Source organism: Oncorhynchus clarkii, chromosome 28, assembly GCF_045791955.1.
Source record: "Oncorhynchus clarkii lewisi isolate Uvic-CL-2024 chromosome 28, UVic_Ocla_1.0, whole genome shotgun sequence".
In the NCBI taxonomy this organism is placed as follows: domain Eukaryota; kingdom Metazoa; phylum Chordata; class Actinopteri; order Salmoniformes; family Salmonidae; genus Oncorhynchus; species Oncorhynchus clarkii.
The window spans coordinates 25,236,581-25,258,256 of NC_092174.1; the positions used below are offsets into that span (position 1 = coordinate 25,236,581).

The 21,676-nt window shown below is 43.0% G+C and overlaps 1 protein-coding gene across 6 annotated transcripts in view; it reads right to left on the bottom strand.

Moving 5' to 3' along the window:
• Positions 1-519: 519 nt before the first annotated feature.
• The window catches only part of LOC139386546 (apoptosis regulator Bcl-2-like), a 53,211-nt gene continuing 32,054 nt past the window's right edge, over positions 520-21,676 (bottom strand). The window contains exons 2-4 of one of the 6 annotated variants that reach the window (XM_071132187.1): positions 4,717-5,762; positions 4,572-4,667; positions 4,096-4,451 (exon numbers count right to left, since the gene is read on the bottom strand). In XM_071132187.1, coding sequence (XP_070988288.1) covers positions 5,628-5,762 — 135 coding nt within the window. In that variant the 3' untranslated portion in view covers positions 4,096-4,451; positions 4,572-4,667; positions 4,717-5,627. Of the gene's footprint in view, positions 5,763-21,676 lie in introns of all 6 variants that reach the window. The other 5 variants (XM_071132186.1, XM_071132185.1, XM_071132183.1 and 2 more) reach the window with 5 other exon arrangements.

Below are 21,676 nucleotides of genomic sequence, written 5' to 3' on the forward strand. Positions count from 1 at the left end.
AAGAGCTGCACTGCAGGCATATCCGCAGCTATTTTAAGATTGGCCATCACGTGGAGTCCTGAGAGTACTCGAATTTAGATAGCAGGTTAAGTAAATTTAGTCTGAGGCTCAGAGCATACCAACAGACGTTTCTCCCTCTCCTCTTTTGAAGTTCCATGCTAGAAACTATTGGAGTGATCCTATGACATTGAAATTGTTTACACATTAGGGAGTTGCTTCTATACTTAGAATATTTCAAGGAAATAAAATGTCATCAAGCCACACACATACCAGCAAACATCTCCCTCCAAAGCTGTTCTACATCAGCTTTCAAGTTAAGGGTAGAGTTCCTCAGAAAACACTATTGACCTTCCCGAGACCATTCCAAGGATTTCTGAACACCAGCCACAAGGTGACAGTCTAATACAAGTGGTATTTGTCACTAGCCACCATGTGATTGTATGATATATAGACAGACTGTGAAGGTTAGTAGAATGTCATTTCATAGCACTCATATGACACCAGATATTCTGCTCCAAATTCACCAACAAAATCATATTTATTTATAGACATGATATATTCCATATATTCACAGGCAAGATAAACAAGCAGGAGGCTGTCAGTCTCTATGTGGGGTAGGAATGGCACTGTAATCTCAATGGATCTGGATCTACTGCAAAGGTAAAAACTAGTATTTTTCTAGATACTGGTCTTGGATCAGCAATGAGGATGAAATCTCCCAACACCTTGTAGCCCTAAAGCAGGAGGACTTATTGGCTTGCTGGCCTTTGTCTGATCTGACTGCTTATCTATCTATCTCACACACACACACACACTGGACGTTCCCTTGAAAGTGTAAGGGTGATTTAAAATTCTCCTTCTTCGAAGCTTGTCATGTATTTTATATGCATGGAGAGAAGGGCTTGAGAGGGGCTCAAACTCAAATGAACTTCACTCTGTTCCTCTCCTCAGGCATATCTCTCATTCTCTCTCCATCCTATTCCCTCTCTCTCTAGCATTAGTTTTACTGCATCATGACTTTCACTAATTCTGTGAAACAGCACACGTCCCTGGCCTTTGAAGACAAGTGTGATATGAATGAGGAGGAAAGAGGGTGTAAAAACCAGACCTCGGGGCATTTGGTTTTTACACGTTGCATTTATCTGCAGTCGGAGAGGGCGAGGGCTGAGAAACTCTGCGTTTCAGGGGGGGCTTTGATGTCTTGTGGGGTGCAGCTGCGGTTCCTCTGCAGAGCTCATTAGAATAGGAGGCTGCGGTTCCTCTGCAGAGCTCATTAGAATAGGAGGCTGCGGTTCCTCTGCAGAGCTCATTAGAATAGGAGGCTGCGGTTCCTCTGCAGAGCTCATTAGAACAGGAGGCTGCGGTTACTCTGCAGAGCTCCTTAGAACAGGAGGCTGCGGTTCCTCTGCAGAGCTCATTAGAACAGGAGCCTGCGGTTCCTCTGCAGAGCTCAGTAGAATAGGAGGATGCGGTTCCTCTGCAGAGCTCATTAGAATAAGAGGCTGCGGGTCTCATACAGCCATGTCAAGCCAGCCACCCGTATGGACTGACTAGAAAGCAGCACACAGCCACACAGATGAGGAAAAGCACTATGATCACACTTCTCATAAAGGTCTCTCTCGCTCTCTTTCCCTCCCTCTCTTTCTCTTTCCCTTCCACTCCCTCCTCTCTCTCTTTTTCCCCTCCCAATCCCTCTCTCTGTCATTCTCTCTATGTAGTAGTGCACAGACAGGGTGGATGACATATTTGAGATCAATATTGGTGTCCATTATTTTTCCATAAACATAATATAACACAACCCCATCTTAAACATGAATGATTTTCTTTTGAGCAGAACATTGGTTCACAAGCTGAATATCACCACCCAAAACAATATCAAACCACATGCTGAAGACACACATCACAAACTGCAAACTCATACTGCAGGAAAGATGTGGTTTATTGGGAACAGCATGATCCCATCTAGCTTATTGTGATACATACATAGCATAAACAATGGTAACACATTTGATTTGACCTCTTAAGTGCCACAGGTTGAGGATTATATTTACAACACTATAACCATGGTGTGATGTAGGCTCCATCCATTTAAACAGAATCACAGAAGGGAATATGAGAATGACTCCTCCTCACATACAAACCTTTACACATTTTATCTATGAACAAGTCAGTTAGTGACTTTTTTTATCTTATGTTTAAACTCCTGAGAAAAATGTCATACTAATTTCTGTTTTCATATGAACATATCACTGGAGGGTTTATCATGAGTAGGGGGATTGACCTCTGTTATAATAGAAAAAGAATGGTGCCCTTGGTTATGATGATAGAATCTAGCAGGTCAAAGCACAAGACGTGGAGACTTTTCTGTCACTACATAAGCTTGATAAGGAATTCATTACTATGTTAACAATTACCACACATACATGTATATCAATCAAGCACCGGTTAACACATGTCCAGATGGATGTATTCGGGTGCTACGGTGTCTACTGAAATGTTATGAACAACACCAAGCAGGCTAATATTTACTGTCTCCCAAATAGCATCCTATTCCTGACATAGTGCACTATTTTACTATGGAGTCCTTTGGTCCCTGGTCAAAAGTAGTGCACTATAAAGGGAATAGGTTGCCAGACATTGTCTTTACAACAACCTTTCCTGCAAAATCTCACTCCGACAATATTTAAAAGAAGTGAAAGTGAATTGGCATGTGTTTATCTCTTCATGCTACACAATGTTACTTACAGGTTCACTTTGGTTTACAGCTTTCTATAACAATGCTGTATCTGTGTGGCAGTTTGAAGCTGTGAGTTAAGTTAAATCAGGACTAATACAGTACAGCAGTGTTAAACCAATATTAACACATGAACATGTCTTACACAGAAATGTTACTCTACTGTTGATACAATAGCAGCCCCAAATAGTGTATTGTTACAATGTGGTTCCTTGAATAAAACGAAAGATACGATTTCTCAAGACATTTGAGTGTCTCCATGATCTTAACTTTTCATCTCATCTATGATTTAAATATCTGTGTTCTGGTACCTCTCAATAAATAAAAATCATAAGTTGGTATGTGTAACATCTAACATAAATATGGGTAGACATAGTGAATACTCATTCTATGAAAACTTCAGACGACATGTGTTTTGCGTTGATAAATGAAGACCGAAACAAAGAGAGAGATTTTTGGTGAGAGAAATCATTGCGATGAGTTAACATTTTCTCGACACATACTTATCTACATAAACGTGTGTGTGTGTGTGTGTGTGTGTGTGTGTGTGTGTGAAAGACAGAGCAAAATAGTAAATATTATGGATAGTAAGCCTTTCCAAGAAGGTTATGTCATCTCCAACACTAGACAAACACCTAAAGTATTCTGGGAAATGATTGTTTACTCTAAAGAGATGTTGTGATCTGTGCCATTGCAGCGACAGACTCGGAGCAAGGGGGCTCAAATATATCAGTTACTGGGAATACAATGGACGTCACTTCAAAACAATAGAGAGTCTTTGTGTCCAATAGGGATTTTTCTTGTTGGGTATCCCATGTTGGAGTCTGCTACGGTTTGAGAAACTGAGAGAGGTGCACATTCGGAGGTCCTCCTAGATGTGGAATCAACCATTAGCGTAGGCCGTTGGGGGGTATGTGGGGCCTCTTTGTCCCCTAGATCAGAGCCCAGCGGCAGCTGGAGGACATGTTCTGGGAGATTTGGCAGTTTGGTTCAGTCCCCTTTCAGCGGTGGCTTGGTCTGGGTGGGTAAGACCTTGAGTTCTGGTCATACATATGGGCAGAGGGGAGGGGGCAGAAGAGAGAGAGAGAGGGAGAGGGAGCGAGAGAGAGAGAGCGAGAGAGAGTAATAAAAAGAGGCAGTGAGAGTACAAGAAATGCATTTCAGAGACATCTGACGGGGAGGGAGGGACGTGAGGCCAAACAGAACCACGCCAGGCCATTCAGGGACACAGTTCTTCCTCCAAGTGAGACATCTTAGAACAGGCTGTAGAGGCGCCTCTAGCAACTGGAGAGGGAGGCTCACTGTCACTGAACCTTTGGAATGAATCCACATCTTATGTTTGACCCCAACACCTTTATCTCTTTTTGTCTGTATCCACATTTCTGCTCATTCTATGACTTTCTCTCCCTCTTTTTGTCTCTCACACATTCTCTTTCTCTGTATCTACCTCTATCCCTCGATCCCCCTCTGATCTCGACTAAGCCAGAAATCCAGCTAGGTGGAATAATATTTTTCACTTTCTGTCAGAAACATCTGATCAAACAGGGGTTTGGGCTGCCAAAAGCTCTAACCAACCTGCTGTTCACGCCTTCAATACCTCCCTCTCTCCTCTTTTCAATACCTCCCTCTATCCTCTTTTCAATACCTCCCTCTATCCTCTCTTTAATACCTCCCTCTATCCTCTCTTCAATACCTCCCTCTCTCCTCTTTTCAATACCTCCCTCTATCCTCTCTTTAATACCTCCCTCTATTCTCTCTTCAATACCTCCCTCCATTCTCTCTTTAATACCTCCCTCTATCCTCTCTTTAATACCTCCCTCTATCCTCTCTTTAATACCTCCCTCTATCCTCTCTTTAATACCTCCCTCTATCCTCTCTTTAATACCTCCCTCTATTCTCTCTTCAATACCTCCCTCCATTCTCTCTTTAATACCTCCCTCTATTCTCTCTTTAATACCTCCCTCTATCTTTCTCTTTAATACCCCCCTCGATCTTTCTCTTATTACATTTCATATGGGTCAAATGCAAAAAAATGTACTCTACTGCATTGTCCAACAAATCTCTCTAAGAGAGGGAGAGGAAGTTGCGTCTGTGGCGCCTAGAAGACGTGTTGTCAGAGCTGGTGTGTGTAACTAACTGTTCTGTGTTCAGAGTTCAGTGATGCTCCTGGTATCCTGGTATATTGCAGTATAGAAGTGGTGGGTGGACAGACACACCGTGCTGGTTAGTAGCGAGCTCCTTCCATTATACATTCAGAGAAGCTGTTGTGTGGAGGAAGTCCTTTGAAGGCGGGTTGAAGGGAGTCCCCATAGCGGAACCTTTTGAAAAAACATTTTTGGTTCCAGGTAGAACCCTTTTGGGTTCCATGTAGAATCCTTTCCACAGAGGGTTCTACATGTAACACCAAACAGTTCTACCTGAAACCAAAAAAGGGTTCTCCTATGGGGACAGCCGAGGAACCATTTTGGAACCCTTCTTCTAAGAGTGTCTATGCTTTCTTTTGCCTCACCGACACATGCTACACAAGTCTACATGAGCACACAAAGGTTTCATGCTACAACTAGTACTCAAGCAGGCAGAACAAAAACGACACCAACCCTCCCTTCCTCTCGTCTCTTTTCAAGCCAAACTTTTTGTGATTACAGTTAAATGGCACGACTTTCATGACATATTTTCTTCTGTGTGGGCAGTGACTCCGTTTCCTGCTGTTGTTTGATTTGTGTCTCTTTTTTTAAGTGAGGGGTGAGGAATAGGGAGTTTTTTCCGAGAACGGGGAGAGAAGCTTTGAAGACAGGCAGGTTGGGGATCTTGGAGGGGGCCTTTGAAAAGAGAAAGGAGTGAGAGCAGGAGGGAGGAAGGACAAAAAGAAAGAGAGGGGGGGGGGGGGACTCCTTCACTTCTGTGTAAGGTAAGCTCCGATGGTAAGGCTTGCGGCCCCCAGTGCAGCCAGGCCAAAGACAGTCTTGATGGACGGCCATGAACAGAACACGGAGTCCCTCTGTCTGTCATAGAGCTCAACAAAGGCCTCCTGAAAGATAGACAGTGAGAGAGGCAGAGTTAAAGAGACTGAACAGGATCTTAAGCACTTAGAAATTTGTAACATATTGTACGAATTTGAATTCGTAACATATCATACAAAATGAATGCCATTGTACACAATTGTGCACAAAATTCGGGGACCCGTTTTGGCTTGTGAGCACAACTTTCAAAACTACTGGCTGACATTATACAAAACCTTTATAATGCATCTTTAATACAAGCAGTGTGTGTATTCCCATGTTCAAAGCTTGCTGGGGGGTCTCCTTTGGAAGTGTCTGCAGATCTAAATGCCCTTGGCCACCATCCAACTGCTGTGTTATTACATGCATGCAGGAAGCCGGATCCATTTCAAACCAGCGCCCCTCACACCCCTTGTGCCTACCCCTTCATAAACACCACACACGCATGAACCAACGCACACACACACACACACACACACACACACACACACACACACACACACACACACACACACACACACACACACACACACACACACACACACACACACACACACACACACACACACAAACCCTGGGATACTCATGGAAACAACCCAAGACAAATACTCCACATGAAAACACACACTCTCAAACCCATGTCATGTGATACACTACTTCCTATTGATGTATTGATGGGAGCTACAGTATACTGTATGTCAGGGATCATCAACTAGATTCAGCCGCAGGCCGATTCTTTTCTTGAGCGGAAGGTCGGGGGGCCAGAACATAATTACAAATAATTTGTAGACTGCAAAGAGACCACAAGAAGCCCAAACATATAATGTTTGACTCAAACATAATCATTTCAAATCTTGCGTACATTTGTAAACGATCACGTGTCTCTCTATTATGTGTTGGAAAACTTGGGAACAGATTTCTTAAATTACAATAAATTGGAGCTGATTTCCTGGTGTTTTTACAGTATTTTATGTCCAACAATTAATTTAAAAATTATTTAATTTTTATGCTCAGAAAACCTCAGGGGGCAAATAAAACCACCCGCGGGCCAAATTCGGCCCGCAAGCCACCAGTTGGGGTCATTAATATACACTGCTCAAAAAAATAAAGGGAACACTTAAACAACACAATGTAACTCCAAGTCAATCACACTTCTGTGAAATCAAACTGTCCACTTAGGAAGCAACACTGATTGACAATACATTTCACATGCTGTTGTGCAAATGGAATAGACAACAGGTGGAAATTATAGGCAATTAGCAAGACACCCCCAATAAAGGAGTGGTTCTACAGGTGGTGACCAGACCACTTCTCAGTTCCTATGCTTCCTGGCTGATGTTTTGGTCACTTTTGAATGCTGGCGGTGCTTTCACTCTAGTGGTAACATGAGACGGAGTCTACAACCCACACAAGTGGCTCAGGTAGTGCAGCTCATCCAGGATGGAACATCAATGCGAGCAAGAAGTGGCAAGAAGGTTTGCTGTGTCAGCGTAGTGTCCAGAGCATGGAGGCGCTACCAGGAGACAGGCCAGTACATCAGGAGACGTGGAGGAGGCCGTAGGAGGGCTACAACCCAGCAGCAGGACCGCTACCTCCGCCTTTGTGCAAGGAGGAGCAGGAGGAGTACTGCCAGAGCCCTGCAAAATGACCTCCAGCAGGCCACAAATGTGCATGTGGTCTGCACAAATGTGCAAACGGTCAGAAACAGGCTCCATGAGGGTGGTATTAGGGCCCGACGTCCACCGGTGGGGGTTGTGCTTACAGCCCAATACCGTGCAGGACATTTGGCATTTGCCAGAGAACACCAAGATTGGCAAATTCGCCACTGGCGCTCTGTGCTCTTCACAGATGAAAGCAGCTTCACACTGAGCACATGTGACAGACGTGACAGTCTGGAGACGCCGTGGAGAACGTTCTACTGCCTGCAACATCCTCCAGCATGACCGGTTTGGCGGTGGGTCAGTCATGGTGTGGGGTGGCATTTCTTTGGGGGGCCGCACAGCCCTCCATGTGCTCGCCAGAGGTAGCCTGACTGCCATTAGGTACCGAGATGAGATCCTCAGACCCCTTGTGAGACCATATGCTGGTGCGGTTGGCCCTGGGTTCCTCCTAATGCAAGACAATGCTAGACCTCATGTGGCTGGAGTGTGTCAGCAGTTCCTGCAAGAGGAAGGCATTGATGCTATGGACTGACCCGCCCGTTCCCCAGACCTGAATCCAATTGAGCACATCTGGGACATCATGTCTCGCTCCATCCACCAACGCCACGTTGCACCACAGACTGTCCAGGAGTTGGCGGATGCTTTAGTCCAGGTCTGGGAGGAGATCCCTCAGGAGACCATCCGCCACCTCATCAGGAGCATGCCCAGGCGTTGTAGGAAGGTCCTACAGGCACGTGGAGGCCACACACACTACTGAGCCTCATTTTGACTTGTTTTAAGGACATTACATCAAAGTTGGATCAGCCTGTAGTGTGGTTTTCCACTTTAATTTTGAGTGTGACTCCAAATCCAGACCTCCATGGGTTGATACATTTGATTTCCATTGATAATTCTTGTGTGATTTTGTTGTCAGCACATTTAACTATGTAAAGAAAAAAGTATTTAATAAGAATATTTAATTCATTCAGATCTAGGATGTGTTATTTTAGTGTTCCCTTTATTTTTTTGAGCAGTGTATTTATGGCAAACACCATATAGCAGCTGTGATTCTCCATATACAGTGAGTACCAAATCTATTGGGACAGTAACAAATGTTTTGTTGTTGTGGCTCTGTACTCCAGCACTTTGGATTTGAAATGATACAATGACTATGAGGTTAAAATGCAGACTGTCAGCTTTAATATGAGGGTATTTTCAATCATATCAGGTGAACTGTTTTGAAAATACTGCACTTCTTGTACATAGTCCCCCCATTTTAGGGGACCGAAAGTATTCATACAAATTCACTTGTAAGTGTATTAAAGTATAGTAGTCAAAAGTGTAGTATTTGGGCCCTTATTCCCAGCATGGAATGACTACATCAAGCTTGTGTCTCTACAAACTTTGGATGCATTTGCAGTTTGTTTTGCCACTAACTTTCTCACTCATTATTATTCACGATTCATTCAGGATGATCCATAATCATGATAGCATCCACATTAATGTTGAAGTGTTTAGAAACATATTCTATTCTTATTTACAATAAAAGTGACTCAAAAATGACACACTACATTATTTACCATTCCTTTCTATTGGGCACAAAATAATCTGAAACACAACCAAAACAAATTGATGTAATCATCATGTGCTAGGAATACGGGACCAAATATTCAACTTTTGACTACTTTAATGCACATATAAGTGAACTTGTCCCAATACTTTTGGTCCCATAAAATGGGGGGACTATGTACAGAAAGTGTTCACCCGATATGGATGAAAATACCCTCAAATGAAAGCTGACAGTCTGCACTTTGACCTCATAGTCATTGTGTCATGTCAACACGTGTCACTCTCTAAATACTTTAGGAGCTCACTGTAGATGCTTCATGGTCCTACAACAGGCTGTTAAAGGTGCAACTGCTTCTCCCTAATCTCAGTGAATACAGCCTTTTATAAAACCACCACATATTGTATGTCCTTTTATTGTACAGTATGATATTCACCCTGGCTCAATGTATTTATGGCCCATTTGTTGTATGAGGAAATCAAGACGTCCGTTTATAAACCTTCAGGCCTTGACAGTGGAAACAGCTGTACAGGAAGCTACAACACAAAGATCCCCCCCAGAAAACCCCATAAATGGTTGCTGTTGATTGTTCTGTATCAAACTGGTCAATGTGGGAAGGAGTGCACCATTGGCTATAAGAGGGGTGTGAGGGTTGAGGGATCAGGACACATGATTGTGTAGCCTTTTCCTCAGAGCTGAAGGAAGCCCCGTTGCTCAAACCCCTGCCCTACAGTAAATCCCTAAACCTAGACTGGTAATACATTGTCGTTACAGCAGTAGCACTAACCCTAACCGAGACTGTCTCAACATTGACAATCATATAAGATAATAAACAATTCATTTGAGATGCAATGGATTATAGGTACAAAACACACACCCATCACCTCAGTAGTGGAGTACTGTTATGACTGGTAACCTGAATTCAATTCTACTTTATTAGTCCCCTGAGGGCCAAGTCTACTTCAGCCTGTCCTGATTAGATCAAGGCTACATTTACCTACATGAATTATGTTATGCACTATTTGTAAAGCAACACAAATATATGTTTGTTTTAAATTTGCCCTTGAGAGAGAAACTGGGGCATCTTCTTTGAAGAGTCACACTGTTAGCAAATATTTCCAGAAAAGCAACGCAAAGCCTCACAGGATGACTAAAAAAGGCAATCTTTTTCAAACGGCTACAGAAAAGTATTTCCTGACTCCCTCCTCTCCCTCTCCTTTCCTGTAGCATTCCTGGGGCCAGAGGCCATTGACACAGTCAGGAGAAAGATCAGATCAGCAGTGTCTTCATGTTAGGCCCTCTGGTACCGAAACAACCATTCCTCGTCAGACACCATTCACTTAACCAACAGACAAAAATATAGAATTAAATGCAAAAATGACCAATTGAAAAGGCATGTACTGTGGGTCATTCAACACACTGAAAATGCTCCCTCTCCCCCTCCCTGATAATACCCACCCACCAACACACACCCTTCCATCCCTCTCCCTTCATCCTATAAGGCAGTTTTCAGGTATTAATTAGGGTACCTCAGTCAGACCTCCTACTGTGAGGAATGTGTTCACAGTAAGGCTCCTCTGGCAAAAACACAGGTTTCCTGATAACCCACTTTTCCCACCCACCAAAGGAAAAAAAGTTTGCTGAGACAACTACACAGACCTGGTACTGGATGCTTCTACCAGCACGACATCTTACTGCCCTTAGTATGATACAGCTACAGTAGGTACATGATTCAATGGCAGAGAGACAATGTGCATCATGTTTGAGCAACCAAAAATGCAATGTCAATGGAATGTGCAGCCTGTCAAAATAATTAAAGTGGAACTAACAGCATTTTCACAACATTAAATCTTATTCAAATCTGTTCTTATACACTCCCAGGAAGAATATGATACATTTTGAAAAATGTTCTGACAAGCCAGTACTTAGATATGGTAATTTTCACATTTTCATAAATTCTTAGAATGTGTGGGAATGACGTATACTAAGGCATTTGTTGAAATTCTACAGCAATATAGTGTTGGAAAGCGGTCGTGCGTTTAAATAATTCATTAACACTGCAATAAATAAAACCTAATTTAAAAAATATTTTTTGTCCAGGACCGGTGTCTACGCAGACCGGTGCACCATAGCCAATCAAAGCTACAGAAGTCCTTTATGCAAACAAGCCATTTGCCACACAGGCCTGCCATCATTCACTTTCAACTGGACTGTGTGGCACAACAACTTTAGAACGCATTCGCCATAATCCACAAAATACACCTGAATGGATTTCTGCAAATACAGTGCATTCAGAAAGTACTCAGGCCCCTTCCCCTTTTCCACATTTTGTTACGTTACAGCCTTAAATAAATAAAAATCCTCATCAATCTACACACAATACCCCATAATGACAAAGTGAAAACAGGTTTTTCGAAATGTTTGCAAATGTGTTAAAAATACAAAACAGTAATACCTTATTTACATAAGTATTCAGACCCTTTGTTATGAGACTCGCAATTGAGCTCAGGTGCATCCTGTTTCCATTGGTCATCCTTGAGATGTTTCTACAACTTGGTTAGAGTCCACCTGTGGTAAATTCAATTGATTGGACATGATTTGGAAAGGCAAAATTGGACATGATTTTGGGCGTGCAAAATTATTCAGCCCCCTTAAGTTAATACTTTGTAGCGCCACCTTTTGCTGCGATTACAGCTGTAAGTCGCTTGGGGTATGTCTCTATCAGTTTCGCACATCGAGAGACTGAATTTTTTCCCCATTCCTCCTTGCAAAACAGCTCGAGCTCAGTGAGGTTGGATGGAGAGCATTTGTGAACAGCAGTTTTCAGTTCTTTCCACAGATTCTCGATTGGATTCAGGTCTGGACTTTGACTTGGCCATTCTAACACCTGGATATGTTTATTTTTTAACCATTCCATTGTAGATTTTGCTTTATGTTTTGGATCATTGTCTTGTTGGAAGACAAATCTCCGTCCCAGTCTCAGGTCTTTTGCAGACTCCATCAGGTTTTCTTCCAGAATGGTCCTGTATTTGGCTCCATCCATCTTCCCATCAATTTTAACCATCTTCCCTGTCCCTGCTGAAGAAAAGCAGGCCCAAACCATGATGCTGCCACCACCATGTTTGACAGTGGGCATGGTGTGTTCAGGGTGATGAGCTGTGTTGCTTTTACGCCAAACATAACGTCTTGCATTGTTGCCAAAAAGTTCAATTTTGGTTTCATCTGACCAGAGCACCTTCTTCCACATGTTTGGTGTGTCTCCCAGGTGGCTTGTGGCAAACTTTAAACGACACTTTTTATGGATATCTTTAAGAAATGGCTTTCTTCTTGCCACTCTTCCATAAAGGCCAGATTTGTGCAATATACGACTGATTGTTGTCCTATGGACAGAGTCTCCCACCTCAGCTGTAGATCTCTGCAGTTCATCCAGAGTGATCATGGGCCTCTTGGCTGCATCTCTGATCAGTCTTCTCCTTGTATGAGCTGAAAGTTTAGAGGGACGGCCAGGTCTTGGTAGATTTGCAGTGGTCTGATACTCCTTCCATTTCAATATTATCGCTTGCACAGTGCTCCTTGGGATGTTTAAAGCTTGGGAAATATTTTTGTATCCAAATCCGGCTTTAAACTTCTTCACAACAGTATCTCGGACCTGCCTGGTGTGTTCCTTGTTCTTCATGATGCTCTCTGCGCTTTTAACGGACCTCTGAGACTATCACAGTGCAGGTGCATTTATACGGAGACTTGATTACACACAGGTGGATTGTATTTATCATCATTAGTCATTTAGGTCAACATTGGATCATTCAGAGATCCTCACTGAACTTCTGGAGAGAGTTTGCTGCACTGAAAGTAAAGGGGCTGAATAATTTTGCACGCCCAATTTTTCAGTTTTTGATTTGTTAAAAAAGTTTGAAATATCCAATAAATGTCGTTCCACTTCATGATTGTGTCCCACTTGTTGTTGATTCTTCACAAAAAAATACAGTTTTATATATTTATGTTTGAAGCCTGAAATGTGGCAAAAGGTCGCAAAGTTCAAGGGGGCCGAATACTTTCGCAAGGCACTGTAGTGCACTAATGTACTTTTGACCAAGACCAGAAGGGCTCTGGTTAAAAGTAGAGCACTATATAGGGCAGAGATGGGGCCACAAAAAAAATCTCAATTTATCATGGGGGGCTGCAGTGTTTCGCGGGTCTGCGTACCCACATCTATACCCACACATGCAGTCTTCCATAAAGGCCAGATTTGTGCAATATACGACTGATTGTTGTCCTATGGACAGAGTCTCCCACCTCAGCTGTAGATCTCTGCAGTTCGTCCAGAGTGATCATGGGCCTCTTGGCTGCATCTCTGATCAGTCTTCTCCTTGTATGAGCTGAAAGTTTAGAGGGACGGCCAGGTCTTGGTAGATTTGCAGTGGTCTGATACTCCTTCCATTTCAATATTATCCTTGGGATAAATGTGTTCTCTGTTTGTCTGTTGCCAGTTCGTCTTGTCAGGTCTTACCAGCGTGTTTTCCCAACTCCCTGCTTTCTCATGTTCTGCTTCCTAGTTTACCTGGTTCTGACCATTCTGCCTGCCTTGCCCTGACAAGTTTACGAACCTCTGCCTGTCCTGACCCCAAGCCTGCCTGCTGTTCTGTACCGTATGGACTTTGCCCTGGATTGCAGACCTCTGCCTGTCCTGACCCCAAGCCTGCCTGCTGTTCTGTACCGCATGGACTTTGCCCTGGATTACAGACCTCTGCCTGCCTTTGACCTGCATTTTGCCTGCCCCCTGTTTGGGTCAATAAACATCTGTGACTCTAGCTGTCTGCATCTGGGTCATTTCCTGAGTTCTGATATTCTGAGCTATCAGGTAGAGATTCAACTTGATATAATTGATATAACCTGGAAATCAACCTATTTGGTGTTGTAGCTTCTTTCAGCATTTTTTTCAATGCTAGATGCTTCAGGTTAATCCAAATTCTGGTGAAGCGATTGAATATGATTTTATAGTTGTAAGAACTTAAAAGAAATTGGTCTTGGATAACCCACATTTCTCTTGTAATTGATTGGATAACAGTAGAGAGCCATCATAGCACATATGCTCAAAGTTCATGATGCCACTTTGGAACCGGGACTTAAAAGTATTATCTTTTTACTGTTTTATTTCTTTACTTACCTATTGTTCACCTAATACCTTTTTTGCACTTAGAGCCTGTACGTAAGCATTTCACTGTAAGGTCTACACCTGTTGTATTCGGCGTGACAAATAAACTTTGATTTGATTTGGAGGTAATGTGGGGTTGTTCCAAAAAGGGGTGCCTGGCCACACGGGTTTCTTCCATTTCATGAATTATATACATTTTCCCAAATACAAATTTAATTGAAAATCATTGGATTGTCTTTTTTTCTTTAAAGCCTTGGACCCAAAGTAGTGAATATATATATACATATATTTATTTATTTATTTTTTTAATTTTTTTTTACTCTTCCAACCACAAGGCCAGTCTGTTGTCCATTGTTTTAGTGAATGCAGTTGTGCGGCCCAGCTTTACAAGGTACGTGTAAAACATTCAATTTGACTCTTGAGACTCTTGAGACTCTTGAGCCTTATTCTAAAATGGATGAAATCGTTTTTTCCCTCATCAATCTATACCCCATAATGACAAAGCAAAACATTTATTTTATGTATATAAAAAAAATTAACTGATGATACATTTGCATAAGTATTCAGATCCTTTACTCAGCACTTTGTTGAAGCACGTTTGGCAGTGATTACAGCCTTGGGTCTTATTTGGTATGATGCTACAAGCTTGGCACACCTGTATTTGGGGAGTTTCTCCCATTCTTCTCTGCAGATCCTCGCAAGCTCTGTCAGGTTGGATGGGGAGTGTCGCTGCACAGCTATTTTCAGGTCTCTCCAGAGATGTTCGATCAAGTTCAAGTCTAGGCTTTGGCTGGGCCACTCACGGACATTCAGAGACTTGTCCCGAAGCCACTGCTGCGTTGTCTTGGCTATGTTCTTTGGGTCGTTGTCCTGTTGGAAGGTGAACCTTCACCCTTGTCTGAGGTCCTGAGTGCTCTTTAGCAGGTTTTCATCAAGGATCTCTCTCTGTATTTTGCTCCGTTCATTTTTCCCTCTATCCCTCTGACTAGTCTCTCAGTCCCTGCCGCTAAAAACATCCCCACAGTATGATGCTGCCACCACCATGCTTCACCGTAGGGATGGTGCCAGGTTTCCTCCAGACGTGACGCTTGGCATTCAGGCCAAAGAGTTCAATCTTGGTTGCATCAGACCAGAGAATCTTGTTTCTCATGGTCTGAGAGTCTTGAAGTGCCTTTTGACAAACTTCAAGTGGACTGTCATGTGCCTTTTACTGAGGAGTGTCTTCCATCTGGCCACTCTACCATAAAGGCCTGATTGGAGGAGAGCTGCAGAGATGGTTGTCCTTCTGGAAGGTTTACCCATGTCCACAGAGGAACTCTAGAGCTCTGTCAGAGGGACCATCGGGTTCTTGGTCACCTCCCTGACCAAATCCTTATCCTCCAATTGCTGTTTGGCCTTGTGGCAAGGTCTAGGAAGACTTTTGGTGGTTCCAAACATCTTCCATTTAAGAATGATGGAGGCCACTGTGTTCTTCGGGACTTTCAATACTGCAGAAATGTTTTGGTACCCTTCCCCAGATCTGTGCCTCGACACAATTCTGTCTCAGATCTCTATGGACAATTCCTTCAACCTCATGGCTTGGTTTTTGCTCTGACATGCACTGTCAACTGTGGGACCTTATGATACCCCAAGCGACTTACAGCTGTAATCGCAGCAAAAGGTGGCGCTACAAAGTATTAACTTAAGGGGGCTGAATAATTTTGCACGCCCAATTTTTCAGTTTTTGATTTGTTAAAAAAGTTTGAAATATCCAATAAATGTCGTTCCACTTCATGATTGTGTCCCACTTGTTGTTGATTCTTCACACAAAAATACAGTTTTATATCTTTATGTTTGAAGCCTGAAATGTGGCAAAAGGTCGCAAAGTTCAAGGGGGCCGAATACTTTCGCAAGGCACTGCATATAGTACCTCTATTTGCTTATTTGAGCTGTTGTTGCCATAATATGAACTTGGTATTTTACCAAATAGGACTATCTTCTGTATACCACCCCTACCTTGTCACAACACAACTGATTGGCTCAAACGCATTAAGGAAAGAAATTCTACAAACCTTTTAACAAGACACACCTGTTAATTGAAATGCATTCCAGGTGACTACCTCATGAAGCTGGTTGAGAGAATGTCAAGAGTGTGCAAGGCTGTCATCAAGGCAAAGGGTGGCTACTTTGAAGAATCTCAAATATAAAATATATTTTTTATTGTTTACCACTTTTTTGGTTACTACATGATTCCATGTGTTATTTCATAGTTTTGATGTCTTCACTATTATTCTACAATGTAGAAAATAGTCAAAATAAAGAAAAACCCTGGAATGAGAAGGTGTGTCCAAACTTTTGACTGGTACTGTATGTGAAAATGTTAATATTTTCTCCTACAACCTTATCTTAATAATCCATACAATTTACTATTCTCCTGAAAGAATGCATGTAAGGCACCCAGAAATGTGATATCGCTGTTGGAGATGCAAAAAAACAAAAAGGAACCGTATTACGTATGCTGTGGTCCTTTGACAAAGTGACACCATTTTGGGCTAATGTCTGTGCTATCATATCATTGTGTCTAGTCATTTATATCCAACCGTCTCCACAACTGTGTATGTTTTGGAAAAGTAAATATTGGTGACCAAAGAAAGTTTTGTTAACCTATGTGTAATTGCTGCAAAGAAAATTCTAACTATCATTTGAAAAGCATCATGCTCACCTTCAATAACTGTCAAGATGTGCCTAACTAGTGGCATGGAAGTCAAACGCAGGAGATCATCTGGACCCAAGGGAGAGGGGCAGGGAGTCCAAGAGGAGATTCATGTTTGTCAAGGCTGCGTAACTGGTGGTATGGAAGTCAAACGCAGGAGATCATCTGGACCCAAGGGAGAGGGGCAGGGAGTCCAAGAGGAGATTCATGTTTGTCAAGGCTGCGTAACTGGTGGCATGGAAGTCAAACGCAGGAGATCATCTGGACCCAAGGGAGAGGGGCAGGGAGTCCAAGAGGAGATTCATGTTTGTCAAGGCTGCGTAACTGGTGGTATGGAAGTCAAACGCAGGAGATCATCTGGACCCAAGGGAGAGGGGCAGGGAGTCCAAGAGGAGATTCATGTTTGTCAAGGCTGCGTAACTGGTGGTATGGAAGTCAAACGCAGGAGATCATCTGGACCCAAGGGAGAGGGGCAGGGAGTCCAAGAGGAGATTCATGTTTGTCAAGGCTGCGTAACTGGTGGCATGGAAGTCAAACGCAGGAGATCATCTGGACCCAAGGGAGAGGGGCAGGGAGTCCAAGAGGAGATTCATGTTTGTCAAGGCTGCGTAACTGGTGGTATGGAAGTCAAACGCAGGAGATCAGAACGTGGTAAATAGCCGGAGCCGTTTAATGAACATAACTACCGGCGTACAAAAATATCAAAACACATGGGCACAAAAACCCGTAACGCACCAGTACAATGAAGCACACATACTTAACATAAACAATTCCCGACAAGGACATGGGGGAAACAGAGGGAACTTATATAACATGCAATTAGGGAATTGAAACCAGGTGAGTGCGACAAACCAGACAAAACAAATGGAAAATTTAAAATAGATCGATGATGGCTAGAACGCCGCCCAAACAAGGAGAGGAACCGACTTCGGCAGAAGTCGTGACAATGACGAACTGGAGGGCTGAACTATGTAGTTATATTAGATTCTGAGTTTTTGAAAGCTGGGCAGAGAAGGGACGTGTTTGATAAGGTCTGTTAGTCTTATATTGACCATCTTGAGGATTGTGACATTTCCATGTGAGCGGGATTTGATGTATGTATGTGTATTGAAAGGGGAAGCTACTGTGTATTTTTGTGTGTTCGTGGACAAGCGTGAGCATGTTGTGGCGTGTATCAATTGTGGTAGTTGTGTTGTTTTTGTGTTGTTTCAGTTTATTTCGGTTTCATTCTTGCTTTGTTGTTTGTACTTATATATATTTTTTAAAGAGAGTTATTATATATTCCGGTCCTATACATTGAATGTTTTGTATGCGACAACTGGGTTAACATTCCATTTCGAAAAGCCCAGAAGGGTGATGTGTGTAATAACTTCGGACAGGAAGCACCAGGGGTTGAGGGGCTACAGAGGGTCAGTCAGTCAGGTGGATATCATAAGACCATGGTGTGGTACTGTATCATGCTCTCTAGTTCAGCTCCCAGACACCAGTTAGGATAACATGTGACTACTGTTGAAAAAAACAACAACTAGAGGTTAGTCTCTCTCTCTCCCTGTCCTTCACTCTCCCTCTCTCCTCTCTCTCCCTCCCTCTCACCCTTCTTCCCTCCCCTTTGCCAAATGCAAGGTCCGAGGAGACAGGGAAGTGGCCTTTAGCTTACGCTGAGATAGTGAAATATCATTATGCTATCCACAGTAACAAAAACAAGACAAGTAGTTTGCCCTTCACCAAGACCATCTTCTAGTTTCAGTAGGTGATTGGCTGGGGAATCAGTCCAAGGTTACCTTTCTTTCAGCTCTGAAGATCACCAAGAGTGTTTTGTTGATTAACATTTTTTAAAAGGTCAGTAGGAGTCACACGGGTGCCAAGAATCTAACAAAAATATATCCCAACCTTATGTCAGGCCCAGTAAATCTTTTTTGCTTTATATTTATGACAACATTCACATTGCCACATAACACATCCCTTGGAGACCCACAGCAGTACTCTCTGGGAAAAAGGAGAGAAACAAAATGAGGGAAAGAGAGGATCACTGGCTTGACACCATGTATTCACAGTGTCTTGGTTACCCCTGTAGCTTGCCACATCTCCTGATGCCATAATATTACGACATTAGGTTTACTTTTCTCACCAGTAGGACTGTCTTCTCTTGACCTCTGGTTTACTTTTCTCACCAGTAGGACTGTCTTCTCTTGACCTCTGGTTTACTTTTCTCACCAGTAGGACTGTCTTCGCTTGACCTCTGGTTTACTTTTCTCACCAGTAGGACTGTCTTCTCTTGACCTCTGGTTTACTTTTCTCACCAGTAGGACTGTCTTCTCTTGACCTCTGGTTTACTTTTCTCACCAGTAGGACTGTCTTCTCTTGACCCCTGGTTTACTTTTTTCACCAGCATGACTGTCTTCTCTTGACCTCTGGTTTACTTTTCTCACCAGTAGGACTGTCTTCTCTTGACCTCTGGTTTACTTTTCTCACCAGTAGGACTGTCTTCTCTTTCTTGACCTCTGGTTTGCTTTTCTCACGATGCAGATCTTCAGCATTGTCTCTTGTAGAGTGTCCCTTAGTGTAGCGGGAGTTTAACTATACTGTCCCTAAGAGTGGAACAGGAAATTCCCAAATTCCTCTCCAGTCCTGGGTATCCTGGGTTTCCCCTGTTCGTTAGTGTGAATGGATAACTAGCCCACACTTGCCTTGTGTGTGAAAGAGGAGTAGACAGACAGACAGACAGACAGACAGACAGACAGGCAGGCAGGCAGGCAGGCAGGCAGGCAGGCAGGCAGGCAGGCAGGCAGGCAGGCAGGCAGGCAGGCAGGCAGACAGACAGACAGACAGACAGACAGACAGACAGACAGGCAGGCAGGCAGGCAGACAGACAGACAGACAGACAGACAGACAGACAGAGGCAGTTGATTTAAACACCACCAGGCAGCAGGGCCTTTGCCAAAACAGATCAATTATTAAGCCAGTTATCTTTGTTGTTTTACATTTCACTGGCTAATTACGGCCAGCCTGGGAGTTCTCTTCTCCTTATTACGGCCACAGAGAAGGAGGGATGAGAGGAGGAGGAGGATAAAAGATGACATTCATCTAAACGTTGTGTCTTCAGAGCAACATCCACTAAAGCTAGCGTGTCCCAATGATGTGTCTGCTCTACACTACCATAACATACACAAAGGGTATAGCACATACTCTGCAGACAGGACATTAAAGTGTGTTGTCTAACGAGGATCTAGCTGTTTCCCCTAAAGCTCATTAAACATAAAACTCAAAGAGAAAGAAGTCTGTGAGGGGAAGAGGGTGGGCAGAGAGAAAGAAGTCTGTGAGGGAAAGAGGGTGGGCAGAGAGAAAGAAGTCTGTGAGGGGAAGAGGGTGGGCAGAGAGAAAGAAGTCTGTGAGGGGAAGAGGGTGGGCAGAGAGAAAGAAGTCTGTGAGGGGAAGAGGGTGGGCAGAGAGAAAGAAGGAGGCAGATAAGGGAAAGGCTAAAAGTACAGAAAAACAGAAACTATAAGCTAGCTATTGGGGATAATCTCTCATTGAGTAAATATTGCTACATTTGTTTATTGATCAAGCAGGAAATCCTGCCTGTATCTATACATATTTATGTTTAAAATGTGCAACTAGGGTTGTTGCAGTGACCATATTACCGCCACATCGGCGGTCACGAGTCATGAAGGCAGTCAAATTACACGTGACCGTTTAGTCACGGTAATGAGGTTTTTCCAAGTTCTTATGCTGCTGATGGTCATTAGTAGCCCACCAAACTGGCTAACAGCCTGTCACTCAACACTCTATTGTCCCTCTTTGTTAACCACTCAACACAGAATAGGCGCATGTGCACACTCCCTCAAATCATTTGGAGAAAATATCCTTTCTATTTTATTCAGCTTTGTTCAATTGTATTTTTCATACTATAAAATAATGCCACAGATTCTAAGCACATCTTGTCTGCTAAATGAACTAGTGTAGCCCACAGCCATTTGCCATGGCCAGATCAGGACCCAACATAAGGGCAACTCAGAGTATGCTATTCTGTTCTTCTGAAATAGACTACATTTTCTTCATTTCCTGCTGTTTAAAATAAATCATGGATTTATTGTGAATGTGTAGGCTATATTACATGGATTTATTGTGAAGGTGTAGGCTATATTACATGGATTTATTGTGAAGGTGTAGGCTATATTACATGGATTTATTAGACTTTTTAAAATGTAGATTATACAAAGGTCTGCATCAGTGTGTTGAAACCAGGAGATGCTAAATGTGTTTATGTTAATTAATGGTCAATTACCGTGAGACCGACAGTTATTTGCTTGACAATCACCGGCTGACGAAATGTTGTGACCGCCACAGCCCTACGTGCAACCTAAACAGATGCCGTCCAGACATCATCCACACAATCCTGTCCACTCCAGACGAAATAGGTGACAAGACGGCAACCTTGAGTCTGAGGCGACCAGGTCGCTCGGTGTGTTAAGAGTCTCTGGAGTGTCATCCATTGACCTGCTGTCTGCTGGAAAACAGATGACTGAGGAGTTTTCAGACACTCATTACCCAGAAAAAAACGTGGCGTCAGCAGCATAGACTCAGGAGATAAAGCTAGGGACACTGTCTGAGTCCTTGGATAGCATCGGTATTAGGAAACACGCAGAAGCAAACTGAAAGCATGGCTGTAAAGTCACAAAGAAAATAGAGAAGGGGAGCTATAATCAATCCATCTGGAATGTTCGTTTTGGGGGGGGGGGGTTAAAACAACAACAAGCAATATAACTTTTAATTGATCATACTAAATCAAATCATAGAGAATGAGTATCGAATGGGAAGAAAGGTCACTTAACTGTACGTTGCTACTGTAGAGATGCCTACTTAGGACAAGGACATACTGAAAAACATGTAAT